This window comes from Carlito syrichta, unplaced genomic scaffold, assembly GCF_000164805.1.
Source record: "Carlito syrichta isolate Samal-C Ts95f unplaced genomic scaffold, Tarsius_syrichta-2.0.1 Scaffold313876, whole genome shotgun sequence".
Classification (NCBI taxonomy): Eukaryota; Metazoa; Chordata; class Mammalia; order Primates; family Tarsiidae; genus Carlito; species Carlito syrichta.
The window spans coordinates 115558-129929 of record NW_007257972.1 but is presented as its reverse complement, the minus strand read 5'-3'; the positions used below and the strand labels follow the sequence as shown (position 1 = coordinate 129929).

At 40.8% G+C, this 14372-nt stretch overlaps 1 protein-coding gene across 2 annotated transcripts in view; it reads right to left on the bottom strand.

Moving 5' to 3' along the window:
• DNM3 (dynamin 3) overlaps positions 1-14372 on the bottom strand; it is a 440346-nt gene that overhangs the window by 354742 nt on the left and 71232 nt on the right. For both annotated transcript variants that reach the window (XM_021718845.1, XM_008070637.1), the window contains one exon: positions 12892-13030. In XM_021718845.1, coding sequence (XP_021574520.1) covers positions 12892-13030 — 139 coding nt within the window. The remainder of the gene's footprint in view (positions 1-12891; positions 13031-14372) is intronic.

Sequence of the window (14372 nt, the reverse complement as noted above, 5' to 3'; positions counted from 1 at the left end):
ATTCTATAAAAAAGATACCTGCACACGTATGTTTGTTGCAGCTCTATTCACAATAGCAAAAACATGGAACCAACCATACTGCCCATCGAAGCTGGACCGTATAAAAGAAATGTGGTACAATACACAATAGAATAATATGCAGACATAAAGAAGGACAAACATATTGTCTTCTCAGCAACTTGGATGGATTTAGAGTCCATGATACACAGTGATCTATCACAAAAACAAAGAGCAGAGTACCATATGTTCTTACTCATAAGCGGACCTTGAACAATTATCATACTACTATAAGAAAGGGATTGGCAGCCAGACTCGGTGGCTCAGCCTGTAATCCCAGCACTTTGGGAGGCCGAGGTGAGAGGATTGCCTGAGCCCATGGGTTCGAGACCCACCCGGGCAACTTGGCAAGACCTCGTCTCTACAATAATCAAAAATTAGTCAGGAGTGGTAGCGCACGCCTATAGTTCCAGCTACTTGGAAGGCTGAGGTGGAAGGATCGCCAGAGCCCAGCAGGTTGAGGCTGCAGTGGCCGGGAGCGGCCACTGCACTCCAGTCTGGGCGACAGAGTGAGACTCCAACTAAAAAAGAAAACAGAAAAAAGAAAGGGATTGGCAGTAGTGGGAAACGGTCAGGGGAGGAGGAGTGGGATTGGCAGTTGAAAGAAACTTCCAGGGGAGGGAGGGGCATACCTCATCAACAAGGGTACCTGCATAATCAACGTTTGTATACCTAACCCTGAACTGTACCCCACATCTTTATAATAAAAAAAGAAAACGAAAAAAGGAAAAAAAAGAAATCAATTATAAAGATCACAAAGCCATTAATGATAAAAGGTGAGATTCCTATCCCTTTAAAGGCAAGTCCCATGTCTGAATTCTCTACAATACCCAATAAAAAGTTCAAACTTAATAACCAACCTGAAAAAATAAAAGTAAGAATAAAATTAAAAAATAACCAGCCTGATTTGAAGCCTAGATACCAAAGCCTATTACGTGAGCAGAGCATTTTTGACTGGACATCCTTTCAAGGAAGTGAAACACAAGTCTTTTCATATAACATAAAAACCACAGCACCTCCATCTGGACCTAAATGAAAGTCCTCTTTGCGTATGATGCAAAATTTACTTCAGTCAAACTGATTGCCACCTGCCAAGGCAATGATATATGATTAATATAGTCTTTCAAGTGTTTATCCAATAATTATTAGTGAAAACCTGGCTATAGTAGGGGCTGCAAATAGAACAATGTGTTTAACAAACCAAGTCCTTATTCCTAGGGTACTTATATTCCCCAGGTCCCTTTATAGTCCAACAACAACAAAAGACACATATAAGGCACACAGTCGTATGTGCTACAGCGAAAAACAAAGTTTGGTAAGTGGATGGGAAGGGATGTGCATGTGTGAGCCCATGTGGGCGTCTGTTGGGAGGGCTGTGACCCCATAGTTAGAAAAGCCAGAGTGCTTCTGATTAGGAGGCCTGTGAACAGAGCCCGGGAGGAAGCCAGGGTGCGATGCCCACAGATATTTGGAGGCAGAGTGTTCCCAACACTGAGAATGGGGAGGGCAATGGCTCCACAGACATGTTAAAAACAAAAGGAAATCAGTGGACTGAGAGGAGGAGAAGGGAGGAGATGAGTTTAGAGATGAAACGGCAAGGTCATGCAGGGTCATGTAAGTCACAGCAAGGACTTGGATTCACTTGTTTAGCTGTGTGTACTCAAAGCCAGATATTGATTTACCTAACAGGCCACAAAAGTTAGCATTTCTCCTAACAGAACCTTCTAATGAAAAGCTCCTTCCCTGTATTTCTTTTTTTTTGAGTTGGAGTCTCACTCTGTCGCCCAGACTGGAGTGCAGTGGCCGCTCCCGGCTACCGCAGCCTCGACCTGCTGGGCTCCGGCGATCCTTCCGCCCCAGCCTTCCAAGTAGCTGGAACTACAGGCGCGCACTACCACGTCCAGCTAATTTTTGATTTATTGTAGAGATGAGGTCTCGCCAAGTTGCCCAGGCGGGTCTCGAACCCGCGGGCTCAGGCAATCCACTCACCTCAGCCTCCCAAAGGCGTGGGATTACAGGCTGAGCCACCGAGCCCGGCTCTTCCTTGTATTTCTAACAGCCAACTAAGTTATCCTTTTTTTTTTCTTGCCAAACTTTCTTTTTTTCTAAGTAGGAAAAAAAAATCAATTAACTGGTATGATGATGATCCAAAAATGTGGTTTCCCAAGAGGCCAGTAAATGGCACAGTTGCTAAACTGTGGTTAAAAAAAGCAAGATGTTCCCCTCAGTGCTTCCTGAGAAGAACTTCAGCACCCCATGTTGATGCACTGGAGAACAGGAGGCAAAGAAAAAGCAGCTGAACAGTGATGCCCATTAGAAAAATTCCAAAGTTGAGATGTCCCTGGCATGAAGCCAGGTAGCTCAGAAAGCTCAAATGTTCCTGTCTTGTCCTCCAGTGCCCCACAGACAACAGTGAGAAAATATCTGAAAAGAAATGCCTTCCCTGGCTTAAGAATCTAGCTTTGTGCTGTATTGTTTGAACACACATAAATACCATATGTTTTCACTGATGTTTATTTATGTGGCTTAAGAAAAAAAAATATTTAAAGTTTCTACACATAAGACATCCAACATGAGAGGTTGTAAATGAAAACAGTGTTTTAAGTTTACACATATAAATGCTGTAATAGAAATGTGTGTATAATTACAATACTGCTGGAATAACTCCACCTTTTCACATATCCTGGGCAGTCTTGGTTTTCTCCTATTTCTGCAGTGAAAGTACTAATAGCACTCACTTTAAATCTCAAAAATGTCCTGTACTGGATGATAAATTATACAGTCACCTTGTATATGGGTCGTGTTCAAAAGGGAGCAAGTAATAAAGTCCCAGAATCCTCAACTCTAGTCAGGATTATTCTGCAAAATATTTTCATTAGGGGAGAGATGATTAAGATGGCCAATATGAGGCAGCTAGAGTGAGCTTCTCCTACAGAGTAAACCAAGATAGAGTTTCCTCAGCACCCAAAGCAGAACAAGACCAGCAGCATTCTCCACAAGACTCCCAAAAAGTGATAATAACCACTTAGAGCAAAAAAGGAGAAAAAAATTCATTGACAAGGGCTGCAACTGGCTGGACTCTTATCTGCACCACCAGAGTCCACCACAGCCTCTAGACACACTGGGGAAGGTGAGTAAAGGGAATTCGGGAGTTCTATGCTCCATCAATGGACTTGCAGGGCTCCCTGAGCCTTGTGGGACCCCAGGCCCTCGCAGGAAACTGTCTTCCCCACAGCTGTACTCTGCTATGGTGTAGGAAAGCACTGCCAGCTGCTATTTCCCAGGAACTCCAGCTTGCAGGATGGAGTTGCTGCTTTCCAGCCAGTTTGCAAAAGAACAAGCCCCAAGGGCAAACTCCACAGCTGCAGATGGTTCCTTGCTGGGGAGTTGCCTGAGAACACCTGAGGCCCTGAGGCCCTGAGGCTGGCTGACCTTGACATTCAGATCTCAGATGCCTGAAGCCAAGGCAGGAGGGTGGGGTGCATTGCCATAGCAACCTCTCACTCCCCTTGAGAATTCTTTCTATGCCTGCCCTGCATGGCTGCATTATCCCCAAAGGACTGGGACTCCCTCTTAATCCCCACTGGGACAGTTAAGACTGCACACTTGTGGGATGCTTGAGCTCCTTTTCCCTGCAATACCTCAGAAGGCTCAAAACAGACAGAAAACTTGGGAAATCCCCAGAGCCCTGCCCCCAGTCTAGGCTGGCTGGGCATTTCCTTGGAGCCACACTTGCCAAGGAGAAACCCTACAGTCACCATCATAGCCAACTTTCTCTCACAAGCATCACCTCCTTGGCCAGAAGGAAAACAGTACAGTCAACCACATTGGATATAATATCTCAGCTTTGGGGAAGACCCACATGCCAATTAACCACACTTTCCAAGCCACTCCAGCCACTCAGGACACCATGAGCCAGTGCAGGTAAACAGCACAGGGCTGCCACATCTGACAACTGAGAAACCTACCACACCAAGGATATATATAACCAAGGGAAACCTACAATGCCTATGTCAGCCTCCTGTCAACCTCAAATAAGAAGGACTAGCTTACCCAATGACAAGGAACCAGAAAAATAATCCTGACAATATGAAAAAACAGTTCTCCAACACCCCAAAAGACTACTCTAACTCTTCTCCAACACCCCAAAAGACTATTCCAGCTCTTCAGCAATGAACCCTAACCAAAATGAAACTGTTAAAATTCTGGACACAGAACTCAAAAGAGTAATGGTAAAAATTGGTAAATGAACTTCAGGAGAAAATTGAAAACTAACATAAAAAAAATTTTTTTAATGATTCACGACATGAATGAAAAATTACAAAAAGATAGATACCTTTAAAAAAAAAAGCTGAAATTCTGATAATGAAAGAAGCATTAAAGAAAATACAAAATGCAGTGGAAAGTTTTAACAATAGACTAGAAAAAGCAGAAGAAAGAATCTCAGAACTTGAAGATGAGGCTTTTGAATTAACCCAATCAGACAGCAATAAAGAAATAAGAATTAAGAGAATGGAACAAAGTATCTAAGAAATGTGGATGTATGTAAAACCTCCAAACCTAAGAATCATGGGTGTTCCTGAGGAAGAAGAGAAAGCAAAAGTTTTGGAAAAGCTACTTTAAGGGAATAATGGAGGAAAATTTTCCTGGTCTTACCAGAGACCTAAACATCCAGATACAAGAAGCCCAAAGAACCAACAGAAGAATCATTACAAAAAGATCATCCCCAAGGTGTATAATCATCCAGTTATGCAAAGTTAGCATGAAGGAAAAAATTTTAAGAGCAGTGAGACAAAAGCATCAAATAACTTGCAAAGGTAAACCTAATCAGATTAACAGCAGACTTCTCAGAAGAAACCCTACAAGCACGAAGGGACTAAGGCCCCATCTTCAATCTCCTCCAACAGAATAAACTGTCAGCTAAGGATTTTGTATCCCACAAAGCGAAGTTTCAAAAATGAAGGAGAAAGGAAGTTCTTTGCAAACAAGCAAATGCTGAAAGAATTTGTCACTACTAGACCAACTCTGCAAGAAGTAATCAAAGAAGTTCTAAATACTGAAACAAAAGGCCAAAATATACCAGTAGAAAAACACTGTAAATCATAAAGTTCACAGACTTTATGGAACACAACACAATAGAGAAAATAAAGCAACTGGATAACAATCAGTATGATGAATAGAATAGTACCTTATGTATCATTATTAACTCTGAATGTAAATGGTCTCAAAGCCCCACTAAAAAATATAGATTGGTGGAATGGATTTAAAAAAAACCACAACCCTAATACCTGCTGCCTTCAAGAGACCTACTTAATTCACAAAGACTCCTACAGACTCAAGGTAAAGAGGTGGGGAAAAACATTCCATGCAACTGGAAACAAACACTGAGCATAAATAACCATTCTCATATCAGATAAAACAGACTTTAAATTAACAACAGTTAAAAAGACAAAGAAGGCTATTATATAATGATAAAGAGACTAATTCAACAAGAAGACATAACAATTTTAAATATATATGTGACTAACACCACAGCCCACAGTTTTATAAAACAAATTCTACTAGACCTAAAAAAAAAGAGATAGACAGCAATACAGTAAGAGTAAGAGACTTCAACACTCTACTGACAGCAATAGACAGATCATCAAGGTAGAAAGTCAACAAAGAAACATTGGACCTCCACTGCTAAATTTGACTGACAAAAAAAAAAGAAACATTGCAATTAAACAGGACTCTAGCGGAAATAGAACGAACAGACATCTACAGAACATTCTACCCCAAAACTACAGAATATACATTTTTTTATCAGCACATGGAACATTTTCTAAGATAGATCATGTAATAGACCACAAATCAAGTCTTAATAAAGTCAAAAAAATCGAAATCATATCAAGCACCATCTCAGATCACAGTGGAATAAAACTAGAAATTAACTCCAAGAAGAACTTGCAAAACCAACCAAAAACATAGAAGTTAGACTGTGTGCTCCTGAATGAGCCTTGAGTCAACAATGAAATCAAGATGAAAGTTTAAAAAATGAAACAAGTTATCAAAACCTTTGGGACATAGACAAAGATGTACTCAGAGGAAAATGTATAGTGCTTAAGACCTACATTAATAAGACTGAAAGACCACATACCAACAACCTAACATCATACCTCAAGTAACTAGAAAACCATGAACAGGCCAAACCCAAAGCTAGCAGAAGAAAATAAATAGCAAAGATCAGAGCAGAAGTAAATGAAATTGAAATAAAAAATACAAAGGATCAATGAAACAAAAAGTTGGTTCTTTGAAAAGATAAAATTGACAGACCATCAGCTAGAGTAATTAAGAAATGAAAAGAGAAGACACAAATTAGCTCAATCAGAAATGAAAAAGGAGACAGTACAACTGATACAATGAAAATTTAAAAGATCATCCGAGACTATTATGAACACCTCTATGCAAACAAACTAGATAATCTAAAGGAAATGGATAAAAACTTGGAAACATACAACCCCCCAACCTTGAATCAGGAAGAAAAAGAAACCGTGAGCAGATCAATAATGAGTAGTGAGATTAAAACAGTAATTTAACGTTTTCCCCACCCTAAAAAAATTCCAGGACATGATGGACTCATAGCTGAATTCTACCAGAACTTCAAAGAACCTGTACCAATTTTACTGAAGCTATCCCACAAGACTGAAGAGGAGGGAATCCTCCCTCACTCATTCTACAAGGCCAGGATCACTCTGATACCAAAACCAGGAAAAGACAAAACAAAAAAAGAGAACTACAGACCATATTCTTTATAAACATAGATGCAAAAGTTCTCAACAAAATATCAGCAAACCAAATTCAACAGCACATTAAAAAACAAAAACAAAAACAAAACCATGACCAAGTGAGTTTATTCCAGGGATGCAAGGGTGGTTCAACATACACAAGTCAATAAACATAATCCACTACACAAACAGAATTAATTCTTCTTCTTTTTTTTTTTTTTGAGTTGGAGTCTCACTCTGTCACCCAGACTGGAGTGCTGTGGCTGCTCCCGGTCACCGCAGCCTCGACCTGCTGGGCTCCGGCGATCCTTCCGCCTCAGCCTTCCAAGTAGCCAGAATTACAGGTGCGCGCTACCATGCCCGGCTGATTTTTTGATTTATTGTAGAGATGAGGTCTTGCTGCCCAGGCGGGTCTCAAACCTGCGGGCTCAGGCAATCCACTCATCTCAGCCTCCCAAAGGCGCAGGATCACAGGCTGAGCCACCGAGCCTGACTCACAAACAGAATTAAAAACAAAAATAATATGATCATTTCCATAGGTTCAGAAAAAGCATTTGATAAAATCCAGCATTCCTTCATGATTAAAAACCCTCAACAAAACAGGTATAGAGGGAAAGTTCCTCAAAATCATAAAAAATATATATGACAGACCCACAGCCAATGTTATCCTGAATGGAAAAAAATTGAACACATTCCCCCTCAGAATGGGAACATGGCAAGGATTCCCACTTTTACCACTATTCAACACAGTATTGGACGTCCTAGTCAGAGCAATCAGGCAAGAAAAAGAAATAAAGGTATCCAAATTGGAAAAGAGGAAATCAAACTATCTCTATATGCCAGCAACATGATTTTATGCCTAGAGAACCCTAAAGACTTCTCTAAAAGACTCCTAGGCCTGATAAATGAATTCAGTAAAGTTTTAGGACACAAAATCAAAACACACAAATCAGTAGTACTGCTATATACTTTGACCAAGCTGAGAATCAAATCAAGACTCAATTCCATTTACAATAACAGCCAAAAAGCTAAAATACCTAGGAACATATTTAACCAAGGACATGAAAGATGTCTACAAGGATAACTACAAAACTCTGATGAAAGAAATTGCAGAGGACACAAACAAGTGAAGAAGCACCTCATGCTCATGAATTGGAAGAATCAACATTGTTAAAATGACCATATTACCCAAAGTAATCTACAGATTTAATGCAATCCTTATTAAACTACCAACATCATTTTTCACAGAATTAGAAAACAATCCTAAAATTCATATGAAACCACAAAAGAGCCAGAATGGCCAAAGCAATCCTAAGCAAAAAGAACAAAGTTGGAGACATCACACTGCCTGACTTCAAATTATACGGCAAGGTTGTAGTAACCAAAACAGAAAGGTACTGGAACAACAGCGGATACATGGAACAGTGGAACAGAATAGAGAGTCCAAAGATCAGCCCAAATGCCTATAATCAATTGATGTCTGACAAAACAAACAACAACAAATACTGCGAAAAGGACACCCTATTCAACAAATGGTGTTGGGAAAATTGGAGAGCTACAGACAGAAAAATGAAACTTGATCCCTATCTCTCCCCATATTAAAAAATTAGCTCAAAATGGATTAAAGACTTAACTATCAGATCTGAAACCATAATAACTCTAGAAGGAAACTTAGGAAAAACTCTTCTGGACATCGGCCTAGGCAAAGAATTTATGGCTAAAACCTCAGAAAGAAAATGCACCTAAAACAAAAATAAATGGGACTTAATTAAACTAAAAAACTTTGGCACAGCAAAAGAAATAATACAGTAAATAGGCAACCTATAGAATGGGAGAGGCTATTCATAAACTATACATGTGACAAGGGACTAATATCCAAAGTCTAAAAAAACTCAAACAATTCCATAAGAACAAAGCAAATAACCCCATTAAAAAGTGGGCAAACAACATGAATGGACATCTCTCAAAAGAAGATATACAAATGGTCAGTACATATGAAAATATGCTCAACATCACTCATAGTCAGGAAAATGCAAATTAAAACCACAATGAGATACCAAAAGTTAATCGGTTATGGAGGTGTGCACCTATAGTCCTAGCTACTCTGGAGGCAGAGATGAAAGGATCACCTGAGACCAGGAGGTCAAGGCTGTAGTGAGCTGTAATGGTGCTACTGCACTACTGACTGAGCAACAGAGGGAGACCCCAACTCAGAAAAAAAAATGAATAAGAATATCCATTAAATTTGGCAATCAGGACTCTGACTGTCTTCATCATAATTATCTTCACAGAATAGTGGGGTGGAAGACAGATTCAGCTGAGGAGTTAACTGGAAGTGAGAGAGTAAGGACAGCAAAGTATAAATTACTTTTTCCCCCAAGAAGTTTGGTCATGAAAAGGAGAGAAACAGGGTGGTAGATAAGTCCTTGTCATTTTGGATGGAGGGGGGGAAATGTAAGCCAGGTTCTAAAGATCCTGAGGAATGCAAGGAAATTAGGACAGACATAAATATATTTACTTGTTGATTTTAAAAGAAGTGGTGGAGAAGGTGTGATTCAGAAAACAGAAGAATCAAAAGAGTGCGTTCTCTAAGGAGGTGAACATAAAGATGAGAGGCAGCCTTGTTCAGGGACACTATCTCAACAGACACAGCCAAATACCAAGAGTGTGATTATGAGCACAGGTGAGGGCAGGCTTAGATGAAAAGAAGTCAATGTTCCCACTTATGGTGCCTGTTTTCTCAATGAAATCTTCACTAAGAGCGATGGTGGTAGCTTGGAAAGAGGGTTAAACATTTAACATCATTATCGTGGAGAACAGCAGGAAGCCACTACTTAACAAGACACTGAAGCACTGCTGGTTGGACTTAAGACCAGACTAATAGAAGCCCATGAATATACTGTGGTACCAGTTCAACAAACAGACAATTATCTCCCAGCTCTTCAGGAACCTGGGAGAAAGAAAATAAAGACAATTGGTAAATTTTACCAGCATTAGAGTTTCAACAGGTGGCAAAGTCGATGTAAGCAGAACTGAAGTAACATATCAGAAAGCCAAAGGTGGACATACATCTGCCCATCCATCCAATTCATGGGCTCCAAGCTTGAACACTGGAAAAGGAAGTGATGGGGGCTCCCACTCAGCTGCAAGTTTCAGTCACATTTTCCAGTCTAGATTTATCATCAGCAACAGAACACTCAATTCCAAACCTTGAAAACAGAGCTCCTCTATTAACTCCCCAGCTGGCTTAAAATCTAAAGTGGGTAGGAGGGCATGATCAACATTCCTCAGACCCTGGGACTTAAGGTTTACCAAGGGCCAGAAGGGGTCATGGAAGTGCAGTACTAGTGTGGACTGAACCAAGAGGCACTGGATTCAAGGATCTCAAAGAACAGCAGCTACTAGGTGTCAGACATGACCTCTATGTGTACACTGAAGTCTTCCAAGTTGAGGGTGAATTTTGGATGGAGAGGAAAAATGTAAGCCAGGTTCTAAAGATCTTGAGGAGCGCAAGGAAATGACCAGGAACATGTGATGGTGAACATCAGAAAGGGGTGGGAAGCTGGTGCCACCTGGCCTTAATAAAAGACTCTTCACAGGAAGGTACAGGAATAATGTTTGGAAGCCACAAAGGGAGAGCAGGCAAATGTCAAGCCTGATCAAAGCCCTCAGATTTTTCCAGTTTAGGCCAATAAATATCCTTCACTGAAGAAAGCTGCAGGGAAACAATAATCTCTGGGAGAAAGCTTGGTCTTATTTTTTATGGCAAACTATCGAATGTTTTGAGAAGACAGGAAAAATATATAGAAGCCTGATCCCGGGGGCATGAGGGAAAGGAAGGCTCAAAGGAGGGAGACAGAATGGAAGCCAGAAGGGTCTGGGAACAAGCTGTCTCATCCCATGCCATCAGAACTGACTGCCGGCTTTCCAGTAAGTCGGATGAAATGGGAAATGATTTTTTTTAATGACTTATACATACCATAAACACTTTATATAACTTAAAACATAAATGTACACACATGTGTCAGTCTTTTGATGTACGGCCAAGGCCCGTTTTCTGCATATGGGTCTGCTGATTGGAGCTATGCATCTTCTGTCTTACATAAACCACATCCTCCTTCTACGATTTCCAGGTTTGCTTTCTTTCAAGTGGAGGGAGAACCTGAAGACACTTGTGAAATAACTTGAATGCAGGACCTACCCAGGCTGCCATGACCCCCTCCCTACACAGTGCATCCTTTTGCCATCATCCTGCCTGCACCTAGGCAAAAGTAAAGCTTTTGTAGCTGACATTGAGTAAGTCTCAAAGCATTCTGCTTAGTGTTCAAAAAAATGAAACTCAAAGAATTTTTGCATCTGATCAGTTTGTGAACTCTCCACTTAAAGTATATAATTCAAGTAAGAAGTACAAGTTGCTCAACAGGTTTGAGGACAAATACAACACAACTGTCCCTTGTAAGGAAGACAGGTGAACTGGTGAAAGCAAGAGTGCACAGACACCCTAAAGAGAAGCCGTCTGTGAACGCCTCCATGTGCTGAGAGTGGTAACTGGTGGTTCCTAGGGAACACAGTATCAGTCAGCCTGCAAATCATTTGGGAGGTCAGTGAAGAGGACCTGAGTGAACCGGTGACAAGACAGGTCTTTTGAAAGGCAGCAAGGGCAGCAGTGATGTAAAATGTTATTAACCAGCTTCAAGTTTCCAAATGGAGCACAGGTAGAAATACTGCTTTTTTCATCCCCATGTGCATTCTTCTTCCTGTTCTTCAGTCTCTTACCTCCTAAAGCTTTTCTGTTTTGGAGAAGAGAGGCCAGGAGCTTAGAGAATGAGGTGGACGATCAGTGAGAGCTCTAGAGGAGTCTGGGCCTCCAGAGGAAGTTCCTTCTGGGTCCCAGGCATGCTCATTTCCTCCTTTCCCTGAAACACTCAAACCTGGGAGTTTGTCCTGCTTGCCTCTTTCACTGTGTACATCTCTTCTTCACCCGAGTTTTCTGCCAGATCACTGAAAACCAATATTCATATTCTTTCACATTCTCTGTCTCTCTTACTCTTTCTTTCTCCCCATTGGTTTTTCAGAAAGGTCACTCCTAGTAGCCATATACAAAGGGAAGGGTAACAAAACTAACAAAAACACAAATACTTCAGAGAAATGCTCAAAGGACCATTGCTATCTCTCATGGAGCTAGGCTGACCCTGCCTTAAACACTGTTGCTGATTCTCTTCCTTTAATGTTCCAAGGAATTCAGCACACATGCTCCATACTCCTCAGTGTGGAATTTCCCTAATTGCCAAGTCTCTCCCCATCACCTCCACAGCAGACTCAACAGACACTCTGGGTAGAGAGCACTGGCTGCTGCTAAAATGGCAATGGACAGGTCAGCCACTATTTACTGAGCACTCACTGCGGCTAATCGGTGTGTTAGGTGCCCCATAGGCTTCAGGCATCTTGTTTCATCCTCACTGAGCTGTCATCATCATCATCATCATCATCATCATCTCGTCTCACAGATAAATAAATAAGACGAGAGAGATTAAGTATGATGCCCAAGGTCACACAGACAGTAAGTATCAGAGCCAAGATTTGGGCCTAGGTAATGACTCTCACTGCCCCTTCTCAGAACACCCAGGCTCAAGTGAAATTCATTTATAATTCAGAAACATTTCTTATTGCTATACATAACATCAATGAGTCCTTTCCTCTAACAATTACCTCATCCATGTAACATAAGAAAAAAATGAGTTAGGGCATTCACCTAAGCAGATACATAAAAGAATTCTTTTGTAAAGAATTCTTTTGTATATTTGCTTAATACAACAAGGAAAAAAATTGACCAAAATATGCATTTTCTGGTCTAACCAGCCATATTTGGAATGCAAAAGACAATATTCCTCCTCCTCATGAAAGCAATTCCCACTCAGTCCTTTTCAGAATCCTTTCCCGACAGCAGACACATGATGTCTATGACAAAGTTGAGGGAGGGGATCAGGGAAAGAGAATCACACAACCAGACAGGAAAGATAAGAAACCAAATAGTCACTTGCTGAAAGGCCACAGAATTCAAACTTACTTTTTTGGTACATTTCTTGACAGTGTTGATTAATTCTTGTATTACCAGATCTACACTCTTCAAGGAAGGCCCCTTCAGCTTCACAATCTGTTTCTTCACTATTGCTTCAAATGCCATGTCTGGAGTAAACAACCCTGTCCTGAACGTAAGATAGAAAGTGGCACGTGAGATTTTAAAAGCTGAGCCATATTCTGCAATCTTGTGAAAATGTTTAAATGAATAAGCCACTTAAATGAAGCATGTAATAGACCAGGTTTAAAAGTTACATGGCGATTTGTTCTATCCACAGCACCACTATAATAATACCTGTAATACTGCTGAACATGGAAGACCAACTTTACCTAAATCAGTGCCCAAAACGTTTACATGGCATATAATGTGATCATCAACTCATATTTAACTGTAATTTGGTCTTAACTTACTGTTTCAGAGTAATAAAAAGAACTACTACAATAGAAATCATGTCAAACTTAAATTCCTTTTCTAAAGATCCTGAGAGCTGCCCTTTGTGGAGCAGCAAGTGCATCTCACTTTTTGCACACTGAATAGTGGAGTCTCTGGACTATACAGTTTATCCTTTCCAAAAGAGCTAACTGCAGTGAGCTTGGCAGTACCCATTCCAAGGTCCCAGGGTGCTGGAGGAAGAAGACGATGAGCTGAGCCATGAATTAATTTAAATATTTCAATATGCCTAAATTAAATTATGAATTTACCAATAACAAATGATAACCAAAATAACAGGCATGGAATTAATAATGGAATTAACTGAATTGGTGTCATAACAATGCTTTTCTCATGCTGAGCCAGGAGCTCAAGGAAGCAGATCTATACATGTGTATGTGTATGTGTGTGTGTATATGCATAAAAAGTGAAAAAATGATTACTCAACTTTAAGTAAAAGGTCAGTACAGAAAAGCTACAATCAGAGGGCCCTTGAGCTCTGTGTACCAGCCACAACTAAAGATTTGCAGGCTTCAGACTCTGGGCACCGGGTCCTCCTCATATCCAGGCCCTCTTCCTCTCCCCTTCTCTCTCTCTTTTTTTTTTTTGAGTTGGAGTCTCACTCTGTCACCCAGGCTGGAGTGCAATGGCACACTCACGGCCACCCCAGCATCGACCCGCTGGGCTCTGGTGATCCTTTTGCCTCAGCCTTCCAAGCAGTCGGAACTACAGGCGCGTGCTACCACGCCCGGCTAAGTTTTTTATTTATTGTAGAGATAAGGTCTCGAACCCACGGGCTTAGGCAATCCACTCCCCTTGGCCTCCCAAAGTGCTGGGATTACAGCCTGAGCCATTGAGTCCAGCTCCCTTCTCTCTTCTCGTTTGATCAACTTGTCTCTCTCCAACACTCAGTCCTATGGTACCACTTTTGGGAAATTTCTTTAACACCTCCCTTACACAAGTTTGACTCAATGTTCCTTCTTATCATTTACTTAGCACGCTGTGCTTACCTCTATTCCTAATCCTTCTCTAATTGTAAT